Raw genomic sequence first — 20720 nt, 5'->3', positions numbered from 1 at the left:
TACTAAACCCTTCTAATTGAATCCAACAGCTCTTTTCAACTTTTTTTCCAGTCAGAGTGATGTGTTTGCCATATAACCTCTATCTCTTTTACTTTAATTTTGTTATTATCAGGAAAGAAATCATTATTTTAAAATATTTTAGTGAAGAGGGGAGGTACTTTATATGACATCTGGGACTGATAGGAGGAAAGTATCTTCAACCAGGATGCCAGGTTGTGGTGTTAAACCAGGCAATAAAGTCTATCGTTGGAAATTGGAATGCAAAATCAGAACAATGACTACAAGGAATCTACAGTTGCACCAGTCCAACATCTTCGATTGATATTTTTATTATTATTATTAACCCAAACATGAAGGGCAAGGTTTCAGTTCATTACTGTAGATAGAAACTATTTTCTATAGCCCTCTCTTCTCACTGTCTCTTTCTTTCTGTCTGTCTCTCTTATATTTTACTGATGTAAGTATACTTTTTATTATTTAGTACAGAGCTACTTGTCATTTGTATTAAGTGAAAATATGCTATATTTCCTCTGCAAAAAAATAGGCTTTTGGTGTCAGTGACTAATTGTAATAATCCAACAATAATGATATTTGTATTTCTGCAAGTCCATATTATGTGTGTGTATTGTAATTTGTGGTTTAAAATAGTGTGTGTGTGTGTGTGTATATATATATATATATATATATATATATATATATATATTATATATATATATATAATATATATATATATATATATATATACACACACACACACACATAGCATACTGCACACACTCATGCTTACGTATGTTTTTAATTTAAAATCATGTTTGCAGTGTTCTATCAGGTTTGAATTGATATTAGGTAAAAATGCATTTTTATTTAATCTGTAACATAGACATTGTTTATTTTAGGCTTTGGTTGGAATTTAATTTAAATTTAAGAATTGTTTTCCTTACATTTTGATGCCAAAAGTAACCATTAAGCTAAGGTTTTTTTTTTTGTTTTTTTAAAAATCAGTACAAGTGTTATTTAATGGATCAAAAATGATGATTAACTCTTAAAGTTCTGTTGTGCTTTCTCTGTCGAAATCTCTTCAAAACCTAAAGATATCCTAGTTTAAGAATCTTAAAAATATAAATTATTGCTTGAATCTGGATGAAATTTATTGATATGTTACAGTGGTTGTTGGTATCAATAGTGAATGTAGTTTTTACCTATTGTTGACTTTTTGGTGATAAGTAGGTTGAATACAATGAAGTTGATATATGCATAAACATTTTCACATATTATGGAGATGTACTTGCATAGCAAGTGACCTGAGATGCAGCATGGAATTTTGTCAGTGAACAGGTCGCAGTTTCAAAACGATGAAAATATTTTGACAAATTAAATTGAAATGTTGAAGTGAATCTAACGGATTTTGTGTGTTTCTTAAATGGCTTATAAACACCTTCCATGCTGCAATTATTTTCACATATATTTACAAGAAATTGATTTCTTAATTGAAAAAAATCATTAATAGATAATGACACTGAATTCTAACTTACCATGCACTAGGATATCAGTCACCATTAAAGTCAAAGGAAGAAAAATCTAGAGAAATTTACTTAACAAAACGCAGAAAAATATCACACATAGGACAAACAAAAAGTTCATTCTAAAATGAGGTTAAACTTTCTCTCTTGGGAAAAGTGCTTAGTTCTAGTTGTTGACCTTTAAAAATAACAACACTGTGTCTACTGTGATTTAATGTTGGTCGGGATTTGGTGCCAGCTGCAGATATCTGCAGTACAAGACTTAAAAACTTAATTAGGTTACCTTCAACTTAACTGTTTTGTATATGAAAGTCTTAGCAATACAGTTATTAGCATATCAGTATTTCAATATTTAACAAAGATTTTGGCATCAAAACTATTATTAATTTGGCAGAAATTTTCTGAAACACATATCGATTTTACAGTAAAAATAACAAACTAATGATAAAAAGATATAAAAATAAGATAACTTTTTGTCTTTTAATCTGTAGTCTTCAGTTCTGCTCTATAGATGTTAAATATATCACTAAAATATAGGTACTCACTTTCCAATAGTCATTATATAACCTGAAGAGAATTAATTATCTTTCTATAATTACCTGTAAATTTAGCCAGCTCCTCATCACAGATGATGTTATGATTGTGATTGCTTAGGTAAAAGTTTTACAACCACAAGGCATGACAACTGATATCCCTAATTACCAATGCAGATCATATCACCTTGAAGGAGGCCTCTTCAGATACATAAAACCATACATCCAATGCATAACTGTACCATTCTATTAAGGGCATTATAACAGATGCCATCTCATCTTGAACTCAATTGGATCGACAGTATTTTAGATAAATTTTTTGTCTGCAAAAACTTCATTAAATTTTAACCACCTGATAAAATGGGGATATGAATCCTATAACTTGACATTGCATTATACTATTTAGCAAAACCCTTATGAAGTCTTTTTTTTTTAAATAAATATTTGCAGCAGTATATATTTCCAGATATTATTGTTATGATGATGTTCTATATGTAATTTAAATTTTACTTTATTATGTTGTATATTATGAAAACTGAGTGCAATCTCTTGCAGATATTCTTTTCTTGTGTAGAGTTTCAGGCAAATCAGACTGAAGTTTATCTCCTGCCAATTTAGTTTCAACTGTCTTAAGTTATTTGTAACTGAACTGTGATAATAAACACTTGAATTGTTTTTAATTTTTTACCATTTTTCTCTGAAAGATTATTCTTGTCCTATGAATTCAAAATTTTATAACCTAGACTTTTGATTACATTGTAGCCTCATATTCGTATCTGGGAATCGGTGCGTCTTACAACCTTAATGGTTATTGGCATTGGTGACTTTGAAAGAGCTGTATGCTGTTTGTCTTTTTCGAAGCTGGTAAGTTAAAACAAAAGCCTTCATTACCTGTATTTTCTCACTTTATATATATATATATATATATATATATTATATATATATATATATATATATATATATATATATATATATATATATATATATATATACACAGGTTACTTTGCATTAAATCTGAAAGCATTTAACTCCTGTGCATGTGATTTCACTGAGATTCATTTTTTTAACTTGGTGTCACAGCAAAGTTTAATTGTGAAATTTACATAACTATAGAATGTATAGTTTATGGATTACTTGGAAAGTAAGGTGTTTAAAATATCTTGAAGAATGAAACACAGCCTTGTCACCCATATAGTTAATCAAATAGTTCAGGAACATACCCAACAATTGGTATTGTAGTCATCTGTTACAAGAGTAAAGGAGATGCCTTAGAGAGAACTAACTACAGAAGTATCAAATTGCTGAACCAAGTCATGAGGCTTACAGAAAGGGACATAGCTCAACTAATTAGGAAGAGAATTAGATACAATGCAGTTTGGTTTTGTATCAGAGATAAGCACTTCTGATGCTCTCCTTCTAGTAAAGCAACTGCAGGAGAAGTATTAAGCCAAAACTAAACCACTGTGCTTGGCATTTATGGTTGGTGAGAGCCATCCAAGCCATGTACAGGAATGCTGTCAGTAGTGTGAATAATATTGTTAGTAGGGTTTTAACCCTTTCGTTACCAACCCAGCTGAAATTGGCTCTAGCTCTGTTGTACAAATGTCTTGTTTTCTTAAGTTTTGAATTAAAATCTTCCACCAAACCTTAGTCACAATTTATGTTCCTAACACTAGTTGAATGAAGTTATTTTACTAAATTCTTTGTTATATTTAAAGTAATTGAAAGAAACATAAAGCATCTCAATAAATACAGTAATGAAAGGGTTAATTGATTAAATCAACCTCATTACTTGACTGGTACTTGATTTTATTAACTGTAGAAGAAAGACAAAGTTGACTTTGAATTCACAATGTAAAACTGTAATCAATACCACAAGGCATTTTGTCTGATTCTGTGATAATTTTGATGATTTTACTAATCTGCTGGCTGATATAATTAGGAACAAAGAAAGTCTGGAAAATGGAAGAAGAGTTAAAGAACAATAGAATGACTGTTTGTTTTCTTTCTTACAAAGATTTTGTTTTGATGTGTAAATATTTTTTAGGATTTGTCAAAAAGAAAAAAATGTTCTAATTGACATGTTTGTTTGTTTTTTTTTTTTTGTAGGATGGAGGCCAACATCTTGTTGCAGTGGATGAGGCTAATGAGCATGTAATCTCTGTGTGGGACATCAGTAAAGAGAAGGCACATAAAGTCACAGAAACTAAGGTAACATTGGTTCACTGGTGGTATGGTAAAGTTGGCTTGTAGTTTTAAGAAAGAATATTCACCTTATAAAGCAATGGTTCTCAACAATTTTTTTATCTACAGTCCCTTTGATTACTCTTTTATTCTGGTGGACCCCTTAGACATTCATTGTTTACAAACCAGTTTTATAGATACTTTTTCTCAAAATTCTTATTTTGTTATTCACACATTAACTTGTGTAGGTTCAACTATGTAAAATGTTAAGAGAAAGAAACCTAGCTATTTCTTACAAGAGATACATTTAAGTCAAAATTTTACATTAACACTTAAAATACTACTGTGGATCTCCAGTTTACTAATTTGCTAGTGTGGACCCCCCCCCCAATCTTATATGGACTTCCAAGGGATCATATGGGCTCCAATTGAGAACCACTGCTATAAAGCAGTTTGATTAATAAAATGGTAGCATTCATATTGCTTCTACCCTGTTCCATATTAAATTGAAGGTGAATAAGGATTGAATTTTAATTTACATGATTTTTCATGGATTAATCTAGGGGACATGAATTATTGACAAGATCATGCAGGTAACTAAAGCTGCATGATATTCTTTATTGTCAGTTGCAGCAACGTGGTGATTGAATTTGAAGGATGTGATGGTGATATTGGAAATGTAGAAAGAAACAAATGCAGCCTCAAGACAAGCATGAATAAAATTGGCAAGCAACCCAGCCAACAACCCTCTCTAACCTTCAGAGTAACTTTAAGTCTACTACAAGGTGCATTCCAGAAGTTTTGAGACTTTTTCTGTCCCATATTATTGTAATTTTAGTATATCATTACTATACATGTGAAGGCGCATGGCTCAGTGGTAGAGCGTCGAGCTTACGATCGTGAGGTTGTGAGTCTGAATCCCGGACTGGGCTGCGTGCTGTGTTTTTGAGCAAGACACTTTATTTCATGTTGCTCCAGTTCACTCAGCTGTAGAAATGAGTTGCAACGTCACAGGTGCCAAGCTGTATCGGCCTTTGCCTTTCCTTTGGATAACATTGGTGGCGTGGAGAGGAGAGGCCAGTATGCATGGGCGACTGCTGGTCTTCCATAAACAACCTTGCCCGGGCTTGTGCGTGGGAGGGTAACTTTCTAGGTGCAATCCCATGGTCAGTCATGACCGAAGGGGGTCTCAGACTAGACATCTAATAAGCTGACCTGCAAACATTTTTTAAAATCCATATTGAAGGAGACAGCTTACTAAATGCTGCTTGCCACAGCTGACTAATTTGTAGAATGCAGTCAGGATGTGAAAACAATTTGGAAGCTTTCTATGCAATAAAATTTTGTGTTAAACAAGGGAAAAAATGCTACAGAAACTCTTTAATTACTCCAGGCAGCTTATGGATTAACTTGTATGAGCTGAGCATCAGTTTTTTTTTTTACTGGCCTAAGTAGTTCAAGGATGGTAAAGAGGTGAGAGATAATGAGTGGTGTGGGAAGGAGAGGGGCATCAGAATATCAGAGTTGGTTGAGAAAATTTTCAATTTTCTGGAGAAAGACTGTCATGTCCATAAAGGTATACAGTTTGGAGTTGGTATGGCAACTGTACACAGAATTATTCATGAAGGTCTGAACATGTGCAAAGTTTGACAAACAGAAGGGAAGACATATTGGTGACAGCAGGGAGATAGTTGAACTCATTATCTCCAATCCAAGAGTACTTGAGTCTCTGGTGACCTGTAATGAAAGCTGGATCTACTGTTATGATCAAGAGGGCAAGTGCCAATGGAAGCATCCTAGCTCTCTGAGACCCAAGAAGGCCAGGCAAAGCAAGTCCACTGGGGAGCTTGAGATGATCTATTTTGACAGAGGGCATCATCTACATCCACTAGGTTCCCATTGGCCAGACAATCAACAAAAGTATTTTTACTTTTTAATGAGTTCAGCAAGAGATTTCATTGCAAAAGGCTGGGGCTCTTCCACTTGGATCAGTGACACTTGCATCAGGTCAGTACATCAGGTCACAATCCCATCCTTGTAACCAACTACTTAAGAGATGGACATCAAAACTATCCCTCACCCTCCCTGCAGTCCAGACTTTGCTCCCAGTGACTTGGTTGTTCCTCTTCAAGCTGAAGGAGAACCTCAGGGTCAGTTGTTTTGAACACACAGAGAAGACGAAGGAGGCTGTGACAAGTATCTTGGACACTTTCACTTTGGAGGACTTGCACGAGGCCTTCACGAAGTGGCTGGGACTGCTACAACAAATGCACTGAAGTCAGAGAGGATTGTACTTTGAAGGATATTAGAGTTTTCTACTTCTTTGAAATAAATGTTTCTCCTGGAAAAAGTCTCAAAATTCAGGAATGCACCTGTAAATCTTGCCAATGACTTGTTTAACTATTTTGCTGAAATTTGTATAAAATTTACTTTTGAAATTTTTCTGTATTAGTTTTGTGTCTTAATGGATCAGATATTCAAATTTTTGGGGACATAAATTTATCCAACTCTTATTTTCAAATGTACCAAGGATACTTTTATATTTTAAAGGAGGTTTTTTAAAATAAAAACAATTTTGATGTTCATTGTTTATTATGTGAGGTATCACAGTAAAATACAGTAGAGACAGGTATTGCATTGGTTACAACTTAATTAGTATATCAACTACATATATATGATAATATCAACTATGTATATAATATCGTCTGTCTTTTAAATATGTAATGTTATATCCTTTAAATATATAATATAATATTGACTATATATCTTTGAAAATTGCATACATATGCCTTATTGTTTCAAGAAATTTTAATTAAATGAATAATGCTTTGTCTGCAAAAAAATGTAAAATTTCTGCTTCTTGAATTTTAATGAAGTTTTCCCCTTTTCATTATCAGAGTTCAACCGAAACTGTGCTATCAGCTGAATTCCATCCGTCAGAGAAAAACACTATTGTCACATGTGGCAAAAGTCATATTTCATTTTGGACTTTAGAAAGTGGTGCATTAACCAAAAAGATGGGAATATTTGATGTAAGTTAATTTTGGTGAAGTAAATTCAAGATTTGTATTTAAAAAGATCTTAAAGTATCTCTTTTATTTTTTTCAAATTATATTAAAATTCTTTTTCAAAAAGTCTTTGAATAAACTTAAACCCTAAAAAATAAATTAAAATAAATAACTATTATAACTAAATAACTCTTTTAGCTCACATTAATTCCAACTAATTAATAATCATCTTTCTCAATTATAGTATAGATACATTTCCTCTCACCTTTGATTATCACTCAATATTCTTCAAAGGTGATGATTGTGGCAGAAACTTTTCTATATTGAGTTGAAATGTTATCTAAGTCAAATTTATCCTTTATGCAACCAGTCAGTAAAATAAGTTTTTGTGGATCAGTTTAGATATCAAGCTCAACCTCTGAAAAAGTGTAGCCTTGTATCAATGTAGGGAACATACATTTTAAATAATATTTCAATTTTATTGGAGTAATTTGAAAATTTTAGTTGCTCAACTAAGATTTTTCAATCTGAGTTCAAATGTTTTAGCAGTTTCAAGATCAATGTAACTCATTTACTGAAATATATTTAGCTAGCAGGAGATCATCTATATAATTATTTGGCCTACTTGGTGTAACAGCCAAAGCTCTTTCAGTAAACTTACTTTTCTCTTTAAAACCGAGACTATATCTTTTAAGTTATTGGGTCATCCTTTCATGATAAAAAGCTGGTTTAATGTACCATTTGCTCCACTTACACAATGAGCTTGTTTGCGTAAAGCTGGCTGAAGCTCACTTGCCCTCCCTCCTTCTCTCTCTCTCTCTCTCTCTCAACAACGGTTGGAATGACTTTTAAGAAGAATCTGTTCTCATTAACTAACTCACTAATTAAAACTTTTATTTTCCCTTTCAGAAACATGAAAAACCAAAATACATTTTGTGCCTAGCATTTGCTGATAATGGGGATGTGTTATCAGGAGATTCTAATGGGAATATATTTGTTTGGTGTAAGGGTAAGTTTCTAATTTGTTGTGATTGAGGAAAATTTCTGTTTTCATAGTGAAGTTCTTTGAAACTGTCAATTTGTTTTATGAAACCTGGATTCTAGGATATTTTAATGTGGATTAGAGCTGTCAGGTAGTTCTTCTCTTCATTTGTTTGTTGTAAATATATGGCTCTCCTGTCACCTACACACAAATTTGTGCACACACACACACTCAAATCTATATGTTTGTGTGTGTGTATATATATATATATATATATATATATATATTGTGATGCTAAGGTTTAGGATGTTGTGGATGTTTATTTCGTCCATTGAGAAGAGATAGTGCATAGGGTCTTTATGATGTGAAGGTTGAGACTTAAGTGAAAATATCCTTGCTATATACCAGTATTAAACTGGTATATAATTCATTCATGGTATATAAAATTCATTCAGCAGCTGTTGTTTGATTTTTTTTCAAATTAAACAGGCTAAGTTTTGTTGAGTATTTCATTGAATGTGAGAAAATGAGTTAGTAATATATACTTATTCCTGTTAAATGCTTTTTTAATATGCAATTTTCTAGTTGATATACTGAGTTTAGGATTCAGTAGACTATTGTAGTTATTATTTACAATAATTTGGTTGTTTCTACAGGCTTCAGTAACTTACTTGTGGATGCTATCCTACCTCAACTCTAGCATTGCTTTGTACTAAAATGTTTCCATATAACACCTTGCTTATAAAGTTTCTTTGATAATATACTTGCATATTTTTTTTCTCTAGGAGGTAACCGAATCAGTCAAGCAATCCTTGGAGCTCATGAAGGAGGGGTGTTTTCATTATGTGTCTTAAAGAATGGTCTACTACTATCTGGTGGTGGGAAAGATCGGCGTATTGTTGAATGGGATGGTAACTCTTACAAACAAACTGGCAATCTGACAGAGGTTAGTTTTAATGATTATGTTTTTATCAAAGTAATGGTGTAGTTTTTCTGTCTAATCAGCTGTCTACAGTTTCTAAATATTACTTATGAATCCACAAAATTTTTTTTATTGATTGTGGAGAGAAGCAGGCAGTAATTGTAAGGTTAGTGTGGCTATGAACATAAATCTTATTATTGATGCCATTATATTCATTTTGACATGGGAAGGTACATTTGATTGCTTCTATCTGCATAGCTATCCTGTTTCACTCTTCTTTACTCAGTTAAATAATTTGTAAGAAGGGCATCAGACTGTGACAAGCATTTAGTCCAGCAATATGCAAAATGTCCTCATTTGCTAAAAGCATCCTCACCATGTTAGAATGGAAAAACTTATGCAAAACTTAAAAGAAATCTTAAGCAATATTTTATTACTAAGCTACCTAAATATTTTGCTTGTTTTTAGATACCTGAACAGTTTGGACCAGTAAGAACATTAAGTCAGGGTAAAGGCAATCTCATTCTAGTTGGAACTACTAGAAACTGTATTCTTCAAGGAACTGTATATCTCAAGTTTAACCCAATTGTACAGGTAAATTGATTATAATATATTCAATTACACAATATATTTTGATGAAAATTATTTTTAAATGCACCTTTAGAATTTTGTATATGCTTCACCATAAAGTTCAATAGAATAATTTATCAAAATACATTTTATACATATATGTATATATCTTGTGTATGTGTGTGTACATACAGAGTGTCCCAAAATTAAGGCAACCTACTTTTTTCAATTTTGCCAAAGCAGAATATTGTTAGGTTTTGTGTTCAAGCATTGCAATGAAATGGTAAAGGAAACAATTATGACACTACATTTATTCAATATTACCACTTCTGTTTTGAACCACAGCCTTAAGTCTAGGTACGAATACTTCACACACAGCTGTTTTTGCAGAATCAAAGCCCATTCCTGGTGCAGTTTTGCCTTCAGAGCATCAAGCGAAGCATGAGGAGTGCTCATCTCCAAAATTCAATGGGTTGAGATTGGGGCTTCTGGAGGGCCATATGTTCTTGCCTATGAATGACGGAATGTTTTTCTGACTTCAGTGTTGTGTCTGTTTGGTGCTGAGTCCTGTTGGAGGCTGCAAGGTGTGCCTTGAAAGTGCTCATTCGCCCATGGAAGCAGTTCAGCTTCCAAAATGTTACTTATGTATTGCTGGGTGTTAATTTTAACACTTGAGGGCACAGACACAAGGGGAAACCTTCCAGTGGCTGCTACAGTTGCCCAAATCATAACTGACTGACTGGATTTTAATGTTGATCTACCCTTGGCAGAGCCAGATACACCCCAAAGTTGGTTATTTTGGTGGTTTACTGACTGTTTGATGTCAAATTCCTTTTCATCAATAAACACCAGGTTGGGCAATGTTCCTTCAATCTGACGTAGGATAAGATGACTTCTCAACAGTCTCATGGTTTTTTAAACTTGCTTCTGATGGCAGATCATTTTGTAGGGATGGGTCCTGGGATCCTCCTTCAGCACTTGATACATCAATGTTCAGCTTATTTTTGCTGTGGCAGCCAGTTTTTCTGACAGAACAGTGAGGATTTCGCTGTATCTTTTCTCTGATACTTTTGATAAGCTGAAGGATCAGCACACTTTTTTATTGGCCACATCCAGGTTGATCTGCCTGGATTTTCTTACATCTAGCCCAGGCTTGCACAAAACTGGAGAGGACATGAAATGTAAAAACCAGGCTTGATCTCCCAAGACAAAAGGATGCCAACAATATGTTTATATATGTGTGTGCAAACACATATATTCTTTTATTCTTTTACTTGTTTCAGTCATTTGACTGTGGCCATGCTGTGGCACCTGTTTATGTATGTATATACACACATCTGGAAACTTTGTCAAATATATCCACTTGGATCTGTAAAGAAGTATCTGCATGTCCCTTATTACCCCGTCAACATGGTCTGTGTCTATCTGCAGATCTTTATCATCTTCCCATCTTTAAATTATTTTGCTGTTCATTTATTTGCTAATGCTCATCATGCATGCATCTGGTTTTCTACCTGTCTATCCATTTATTAAATTACCTATTTTTTCTGATTTATGTAGGGTCATACTGATGAATTATGGGCATTATATCCTCATCCAACTCAAAATCAATTTCTTACTTGCGGTTATGATAAGCATGTTTATCTTTGGGACAGTTTATCTCATACAGTTGTCTGGAGTAAAGAAGTCAATGTAAGTTGATTTTCTTTTTTCTTTTTTTCAACTTTTATCATAACTTTTCTTTTTTATATTTAATATAAGGTTGTCCCAAAAGTTCGTAGAAAGTCTTGGAAAATAATGGTCTTTATTTTGAGGAATAATTTTTGTTGTTTTTGTTCGTACTTGGCGAGTAAAAATTCAATTTTCGCAAGTGTTTATGAACTTTTGGGACAACCTAATATATTGAAGAATATTTTTAGAATTTCTTTAACACTAGTAGTACCAACATTTCTTACTTCTTACAAGAACCTTAGTGGTCATTTTTGATCAGCATTGAAAATCTTTATTGAATACAATTTGCAGAAAAAATGCACACACACACACGAAATGATGCTCATGATTGCACATTCAATAATGCATGATTAATTCAAAGCAAATAAAATAATTAAGCATTACCTTGGACAGAATAATCTGAATGCTAAAGGGTTAATTTAAGTATTCTTCAAACAGCATTTTAACTCAGTCTCTTGGCTTTTTTAATAATCTCTTAACAACTGCTATATTTTGAACATTGTTCTTTTGATGAATAGACACTTTATTCCTGACTCTGTCTTTGGTATATTGTAATTGATATTATTGTTGTTTACAAGAAGTGCAATAGACCAACACTGTTTATTCAAGAGACTTAGTTTTATATCATTTCAACTATTTTATGCTCAAGTAAGAACTGGCACCAATAGTATTGTGATTTGGTTATAACCTCTCCTTGAATAACATTGTTGCTTGAAGTTCAATTTAGAACATGCTTCTCTTATTGCATTACTAATGTAGTTTACTGTCTTAGTTCTAATTCATAGATATTCAGTTTTATATCTATATATAATAATAATAATAATTATTATTATTATTATTATAATGATCCTTTCAACTGGAAGCACAAGTCCTCAAATTTGGGGGAAGGGATTAAGTCGATACATCGACCCCAGTGCGTAATCATCCCCAAAAGGATGAAAGGCAAAGTTGACCTCGGCAGAATTTGAACTCAGAACGTAGCAACAGACAAAATACCTATTTCTTTACTACCAACAATGGGCTAAACACAGGGGGAACAAACAAGGACAGACAAACAGATTAAGTCGATTACATCGACCCTAGTGCATAACTGGTACTTAATTTATCGACCCCGAAAGGATGAAAGGCAAAGTCAACCTCAGCGGAATTTGAACTCAGAACATAGCGGTAGACGAAATTCCGCTAAGCATTTCACCTGGCATGCTAACGATTCTTCCAGCTTGTTGCCTTAATAATAATGTTTTTTTTTTCTTTTCAGGAGTCTGCTCATTGTTGCTGTTTCCATCCAGATGGTCACTTAGTTGTAATCGGCACTCAGACCGGACGTTGGCTAGTATTAGACCTGACCACACGAGAAATTATTACCACCCATTGTGATGGTTCTGAACAAATTGAATGTGTTAGATTTTCACCAGGTAATTTCCAATTTTTCAACCCAGCTGAACTTGAATTTGATATATTTCAATATGTTGTTTGTTTAAACATATATATACTTCATCTACATCATTAAACCCAGTGTTATATCTAAACATATGTAAAAACAGCTCACCTAAACATATAATTACAAGCAACATATTTCCTTAGTCATAATTACACTCTTCTCATTGAACCCAACAACTCTTTTCAACTCAAGAGTAATGAATTTTCCAAATAACCTCTTTCTTATTTATTTCAATTTTGGAAGCATTATTAAAAGAAACTGTTATTGTCTGTAATATTGTAGGTAGTTAATTGCAGAGATGTTGAAAACATTTCAAATATCTTGAAGCTTTGATGAAATGCCTGTTTTTTATTATTAATTCATAACTACTTTTTAAAATCAGTTTGTTTATCTGAAAATAATGCCTTTGAAAGACTCTAAAAATTTACATATATATTTGTACTTAGATGGTAATTTTTTGGCTGTTGGGTCCCGTGACAACAGTATATACATTCATCATGTATCTGAGAGTGGCAGCAAATATAGCCGAATTGGAAAATGCACCGTAAGTTATATTTATCTAATATCCTAGATCCAAATTTTAGTATATGTACCTTATTTTATTTAGAAATAATGTTCTTATGTTTCCTTTTTTTTTTAATCTTTTGTTTCGTTATAGGGTCATTCCAGTTTTATCACTCATATAGATTGGTCAGTTAACAGTCAGTATATTCAGAGCAACTCGGGAGACTATGAAGTTCTTTTTTGTAAGTAACTGTTACCACTTGGATTCATTGTATATCTCGCAAATCTTTTTAATACCAACTTGTATATATGGAAAGACAATTTTAGCACACAAAAAGAGGTTTCACATCTCATCCTTTCTTGTTATTTATTTGATCCATTTTTCTCAAGTAGTTGATCTTCTTTGAAATTGACCATGACAGAGAAAGTTGAGCAGAAAATCTGCATCAAATTTTGCCAAAAGCTTGTCGATACCTACTCAGTGGCCTAAAAGGAAATCTTGTGCAACTGAAACCCGAGTGTCTTTTTGGTCAGCTGAAAGCAAGTTTTGGTACAAACTTGGCAGACATGTGTCTCATACCCAAATCTTCAGTGATAATGGACTGAACTGAACCATAACTAATCTGCCCATTTTCTGATAACTCATGGATGGTGATTCAATGATTTCCCTTCACATCCGCACACACATCTGTGATGTTTTTCTCAGTTCTGCTGGTTGCGGATTTCCCAGAACATTCATCACTATCGACATTTTTTGGCTGTCTTGGAAATGTCTGAACCAGTAGTACACTCATGTGCGACTCATACACTCCTCTCCATACACTTTCTGCAACTTTGCATAGGCCTCTGAGTTGGTGTTGCCATGACAACTTTCTCTGTCATGGTCAATGTGACAATCACATGTTACACATCTTTCTTCCAAGCACTGCTGTAAACAGCAGAACTGAGCTTGAATGTTAAAACTTAGTGAACATGCACAACGGAGTTCAAGGTCAATCTTTGCCAAGCAGCTTCATTCTACGTGCTTTAGCTTCATTACTATGGCAACAGTCTGGATACTTATTGATCAGCCCTCGTAGTTATAAAATGTGCATATGTGGGTGCATGTATGTATGCAGTTGCTGTGTATGTGCATGTGTGCACTTTTTATTTTAGCAACCACAACCAGGGCAATACCCGAGCATCTTCATACTGTTATGTGTGTCTAGTTCCGCTTTATGTGCTCTGTGTCTACTATTCTGTAGGCTTCAACTGATACCTTGTGTATCAGTGTGTGTGTGTCCATAAATCTCTCTGGCTATCAATCAATCAATCAATTTATAAACCAATCAATCAAATGCATAAGCAGTTGTAGTGTCCATTGTTGCTTGGGTATACAATTGTTTCAGTATAAATTTATAGTTAATTAAAACCTACCTTTCTGTTACAGGGACAGCATCTACTTGCAAGCAGTTGATTAGCCCAAATGCTATCCGGGAACTTGAATGGCAAACCAGCACTTGTACTTTAACTTTCAATCTTGCAGGTAATTTAAATTTTTTGTCTTTTCCTTTATTATTATTATTATTTATACTTTACTCATTTTTATTTTGCAACTGATTCACAATCACTTCTCAAGATACTTTGACGTTGAAATCAAAGAATTCTGATAAAAATAAAATAATAAATAAAATAAAATCTTTTCACATTGCGACACTAGTTGCCGGTTTTTATTTTCATGTATCATTGACCTAGTTTGAGCTATTTTTTAACAATCATTTGAGAAAGGCATGAAATGAAAAGGAAAAAAAAACGTTTTAACAGATTAATTAACTTTATAAAAAACATCATTCAAAATTCTTATTCACTTTGTGCATGTCTGTGTGTGTGAATTATATATATAAAATAAACACATATGTGCATGTATACATGTGTATATACATATTTACTGTTAGTGTTTCTTAGTAAATGTTATACAACTTATTTCATTGTAGGTATCTGGCCTGAAGGTGCTGATGGTACAGACATCAATGCAAGCTGTCGATCAAATAGTGTAAAGCAATTAGCAGCTACTGCTGACGATTTTGGCAAAGTCAACCTGTATAAGTATCCCTGTAGCCAGCCTTCAGTAAGTTTAGCTTATACTTCTCTTTCAAACTTATGAAATTTATTATTTTTTATTCTTTGACTAAAATATTCTGGTATTAAGAAAATACTAGGGGAAGTAAAAAATTATCTGTTTTCATCTTCAGTGCTTGCATGGTAAAAGATAGTACTCTTGTTATATAACCAAAGTTAGACCTTGATCGCTACAGTTTCCTTCCTTGTGTTACAGAGCAAACCTGGCTGCACTGCTGGTAGTGTGCACCAAAGAACAGAGATAAGTGATCTGATTTCTTTGGTCTGAAGGGCATCAAGGGCTTAAATTCATATAACAGGCCTTCAGTGCAATATGGGGACGTTGCTCTTCTATGTAGAAGTGTGTATGAGTGGGTTGAGAAAATCAAACATGGCTGGACGATCGTGAAGCATGAGGGAGCAGGATGCCCATCAATCTCCACCACTGATGTGAAGATTCAACAAGCTTGAGAGACGATTCTGGTAAACTAACAAGTGACCATCAATAGGTTAGCTTGTTCACTGCAAATTAGTCATGGTTTTGTATACACAATCATCCATGAAAAGCTTCATTTCTGTAAAGTCTATGCAAGATGGGTGTCAAGAGAGCTTACTGAAGTGCCTAAACAGAATTGTGTAGAGATCTGTCAACCCTTACTCAACTGCTACAGTGATGTAAGCAAAGCTTCCTTGGACACAATAGTCATGGAAGATGAGATCTGCATCCATCACTTTGAGTTAAAACCCAAAAGGCAGAGTATGAAGTGAAAACACTTGGAATATCCAGCAGAAAATATATTCTAGACTCATCCTTCTGCAGAAAAAGTAATGCTAGCTGCTTTTTTCTTTCTTTTGGGACACAAAAAGGGCCTACACTAGAACATTACCCAGAAAAGGGGTCTACAGTCATTAGTGCTGGTTACAGTGAAATACTGGCTGACAAACTAAACCAACAATTCATACCAAAGAAGTCTATTGTCAAATCTGGTGTTGTTGTTGCACAACAATGCATGTCCACACACACCATTGAAACCTTTGAAAAATTGGGTTTTGAGTTGCTGGAACACTCCTCTTACAGTCCAAATCTCACCCCTTCTGACTATCACCACTTTGGATTGCGCATGCATCATTTACGAGGTCGTCAATTTGCTACAGATGATGAAGCGCAGAAAGTGGTGCATAAATGGCTGTGTGACCAACGGAAAACCTTAATCTCAGATGGAATAAGCAAGCTTGTGGACCGCTGAATAAGTACATCATAAAACAAGGAGACTGTGTCAGAAAATGATGTAATCGTTCAACCCCTGCTTTTACTTTCATTACTGGAACAAGAGCATATAAATTTTTCATTTACCCTCATAAGCATTATCACAGCAAAATAAACGAGTTTTATCCACTGTTTTCTTGGCCTTCATTAAAATAAAATTATAGGTTGGGAATTGAAGTCTACCAATCTTTCATTGTCTCTGGTCACACCCTTTGTTACAGATAATGTCAAGGCCTCTGGAAAAATCACTTATGATTGACTTGACTCTTATCATCTTAACACTGCTTCAGCTCATAATTTGTGAAAGATAAAGTGGAAATGGTTTGAAGTGTTGTAAAATGATCCTCAAGACAATGTTGACTACACACAACACTTGAAAATGTCTTGAAGATATAAAAATGTCTGGATAGATCATCATCGTTAATGTCCGCTTCCCATGTTAGCATGGGTTGGACGATTTTGACTGAGGGCTGGCGAACCAGATGGCTGCACCAGGCTCCAATCTTGATCTGGCAGAGTTTCTACAGCTTGATGCCCTTCCTAACACCAACCACTCCAAGAGTGTAGTGGGTGCTTTTTGCGTGCCACCAGCAAGGGGGGGGGCAGTCAGGCGATACTGGCAACGACCTCGCTCAAATTTTTTTACACATGCCACCAGCACAGGTGCTAGTAAGGCGATGCTGGTAACGATCACGCTCGAATGGTGCCACTGGCATGGAAGCCGGTTAGCCACACTGGCAATGATCATGCTAGGACGGTGCTCTTGGCACCCTACTAGCACGGGCACAAGTGCCAGTAAGGCGACACTGGTAGTAAGTAAATGTAATACCATTTCAATAAACACGTTTTCTAATTGTCTCTAGCAGCTATGTATTAATGAAAATAATCTATAAAAATTATAAAAATTTATTTTTAAGCAACATTTAAGAAAATTTTTTTCTTTGATTGTATTTTAATTGTAACAAAATTTATTAGCTGAATTTTTTTTCTTCCTCTGGGTTACCCTGAGTTAGTTCTGCTTGTATAAAAGTATTGTTTTAATTGGAATTCTGTAGAGGTACTGAGTTGAGAAGATTTAGAACATATAGACTACAGGCATGAATGTACCCTCTCCCCGCTACAAATCTACTAATATTAACCCTTTTGATATCAACCCGCCTGATACTGTCCATGGTTCTATGACACAAATTTCTTGTTTTTACCCTTTAGCATTCAGATTACTTGGTGAAATGTAATGGTTATTCATTTACACTGTTTTGAAATCATCATGCATTATCTCACAGCTTTAAAATTTTGATGATGTGATAAAATTTTTTTAGAATGATATCACAGGGTAGGTGTAAGAGCCTGGATCTGACTGGTTTGAACACAAAACAGGTAGAATATTTGGGCTGGATTACATGCTAAAGTGTTAATATGATGCCACTAAAAAACTTCCAGGGAAAATTTATGCTAATTTATGTTCCAAATGTCAGCTTAACCCCTATGATATCAACCTACTTGAGACTGTTCTATGATATAAACTTAGTTTTACTGTGATCTAAATTAAAACTTTCCTTAAATTTTGTGTTGAGATATGTTCCAAACACCAGCTTAATAGCAAAATTATTTTATAAAATTCTTCATTATTTTAAAGTTAATTTTAACAAAAGCTCTGTATATCAACAGAAATATGTTAAAGAAATCATTTTATTAAATTCTTCATTATTTTCAAAATTAATTCAAACAAAAGCAGAACATTTCAATAGAAATATGGTAACAAAAGGGTTAAAAGTAATATTAACAAAGTTCATTAACCTTTGTTGTTGTTTTTTCTTCTTCAGGCTAAATCACATACATACGGAGGTCATAGCAGTCATGTGACCAATGTCGCTTTCTTACATGATGATTCTCGTCTGATCTCAGTTGGTGGGAAGGACATGGCTATTTTGGAATGGAGTGTCATCTGAAGCAACACGTAACAATCCAAGAACTATGTAGCAAAACTGATGAAAAATGCTCTATATTTAGTTGAAACTCAGTAACTGTTACATTTATTTCCCCCCAGCACTTGGCTGATCTTTCAATTAATTGCAGGCTTTCTCTTTTCATTGTCTATATCACTTTATTTTAAAGTTGCCATAGTATTATTAATTCTTTTTTTTTTCAGCTGGTTTTATTAAACATATCTTAACAAAATTCGCTGAAATATCTATGAAAATTAGCTATTCTAAAGACACCTCTGTAGTCTCTCACAGTGAAATCCAGTGAGTCATAATTTCCTACAACTAAGAGCGAGGAAGTAACAGGAGGTTTTTTTTTTTTGTTAAGGACTTCATTTTTAAATTTTGGGATTTCTTTGTTGAAGATGATTCCAACTACAGCTTCCAGATTTTTCCTGGTTCTATTTAATAAATTGCATCCAGCAGAGCTAAAGTTATGATATTAATTATGGAAAGGATATATGCTGGCCCTTGTGGGGCATTGACTTTCCTATGTTGGTTACATAGCTTTTTAAGTCTGATGGATTATGTCTTGTCTAGAAACCAATCTCCTGCTACTGCTGTTTATATCCAGTTTTATTATATCTTTTCTCTCCAAGCTTCTGTGCAGCCTTGTTGCAAAATGAAGATATTTTGACTCCTATTCTTTATGTTTGAGTAAACGCTTACACAGACATGAATAATATTATATTATATAAAAATATAATACTTTAGGCAATGCATTTAAAAACAAGCTTATATTTTGATTCATAAACAGCACCTTATTTGCATGTATACTTAGAGTTGATCCCCAATTCATTGAGATAATCATTCATTTCAAGGATGTCTAAATTGTAATGGTTTAACTGACAATTCATGCAACATGTTTAGCATCAACATTCACATTTTTTTCCTTTTCTTTCCATCTTAAACACAGTCTTTCAGAAATAGTCTTGTAATAAACTTTCATTTTGATTCTCATTTTACTGAAATAACTTTCATTTTATAAATCCATTAACAAATGATTTTTGAGACAGAAATACACTAATTCAGACAATTTCATGCTTGGTGGTGGGGAAAGTATTTTGCCTGTCTTTTTTTTTATTTTATTTTGTTAATCTCTGAGAAATATGCCTAAGTATACTTTGAATCAACCATAAAAACATACACACAAACACACGTGTGTGTGTATATGTATGTATATATATATATATATATATATACACACACACACACACACATATATATATACAGAGAGAGAAAGAGAGTCATCTACCTATTCCTGTTACTTGGATTTCTTTTGCTCTCCTTGTTGTCAATGCACCTTGTGCCTTCTGTTTTTAATCCTCTCTGATATTATTAAATTTTCCAATCTGGGCACTTCCCCTTCCATTTAAATTTCAAAAAATGGATCATTTTAATAAATATTTTAGATGAATTTGCATTCAAGAAAGTACTTCGTTTGGGTGTACAGCTTACCGAATATTATCAGCAGAAACATTTATAATACTCAACATAGATGATTGTCTTAGCTCAAATAAGAATTTTTTTTATTAGAATCTTGAATTATAATTAAACAATGAATTTTATCTCTGATAAAAGAAACAAGAAAATTTTATAAAATTTTCAAGTTTACTCAGTCAACTATTTGATTGATATATCTGGAAAATTTTTCAAGATATTTTACCAAAATAGATTCTAGATTAGATTTTTTAACATGAAAATACCAATGATAAATTGGATTTCAAGAAAAATGTTTCACTTCTTACTTTCCAAGTGAAAGTTTAAAGTTTCACTTCCACTACATGAAGTTTCTGTATAAATGTTTGTTATATTAATTTTTTTTTCTTTTTGAAAATTCTAATTTTAAAATTAAATTAACCGAATGCCTTAACAATTTTGATCTTGGTAAGTATTTGGAAAATAAGCAATGCTTGATTAGGATGCTCTTTCTCTTGCATCAAGAGAATGTCTGAACGTTATTAAAATTTCAAGATGTT

General features: G+C 33.4%; 1 protein-coding gene across 12 annotated transcripts in view; it reads left to right on the top strand.

The window, feature by feature from the left end:
- LOC115217030 (echinoderm microtubule-associated protein-like 2) overlaps positions 1-19855 on the top strand; it is a 236370-nt gene extending 216515 nt beyond the window's left edge. For all 12 annotated transcript variants that reach the window (XM_036507662.1, XM_036507659.1, XM_036507658.1 and 9 more), the window contains 13 exons: positions 2816-2917; positions 4163-4264; positions 7135-7269; positions 8155-8254; positions 9013-9173; positions 9618-9743; positions 11280-11411; positions 12709-12865; positions 13338-13435; positions 13550-13637; positions 14825-14920; positions 15369-15502; positions 18583-19855. In XM_036507662.1, the coding sequence (XP_036363555.1) occupies positions 2816-2917; positions 4163-4264; positions 7135-7269; positions 8155-8254; positions 9013-9173; positions 9618-9743; positions 11280-11411; positions 12709-12865; positions 13338-13435; positions 13550-13637; positions 14825-14920; positions 15369-15502; positions 18583-18708 (1557 nt within the window). In that variant the 3' untranslated portion in view covers positions 18709-19855. The remainder of the gene's footprint in view (positions 1-2815; positions 2918-4162; positions 4265-7134; positions 7270-8154; positions 8255-9012; positions 9174-9617; positions 9744-11279; positions 11412-12708; positions 12866-13337; positions 13436-13549; positions 13638-14824; positions 14921-15368; positions 15503-18582) is intronic.
- Positions 19856-20720: the final 865 nt, after the last annotated feature.

The sequence above is a fragment of the Octopus sinensis genome, linkage group LG11, assembly GCF_006345805.1.
Source record: "Octopus sinensis linkage group LG11, ASM634580v1, whole genome shotgun sequence".
Classification (NCBI taxonomy): domain Eukaryota; kingdom Metazoa; phylum Mollusca; class Cephalopoda; order Octopoda; family Octopodidae; genus Octopus; species Octopus sinensis.
The sequence above is the reverse complement of the archived record's forward strand: the minus strand, read 5'-3'. Positions and strand labels throughout refer to the sequence as shown.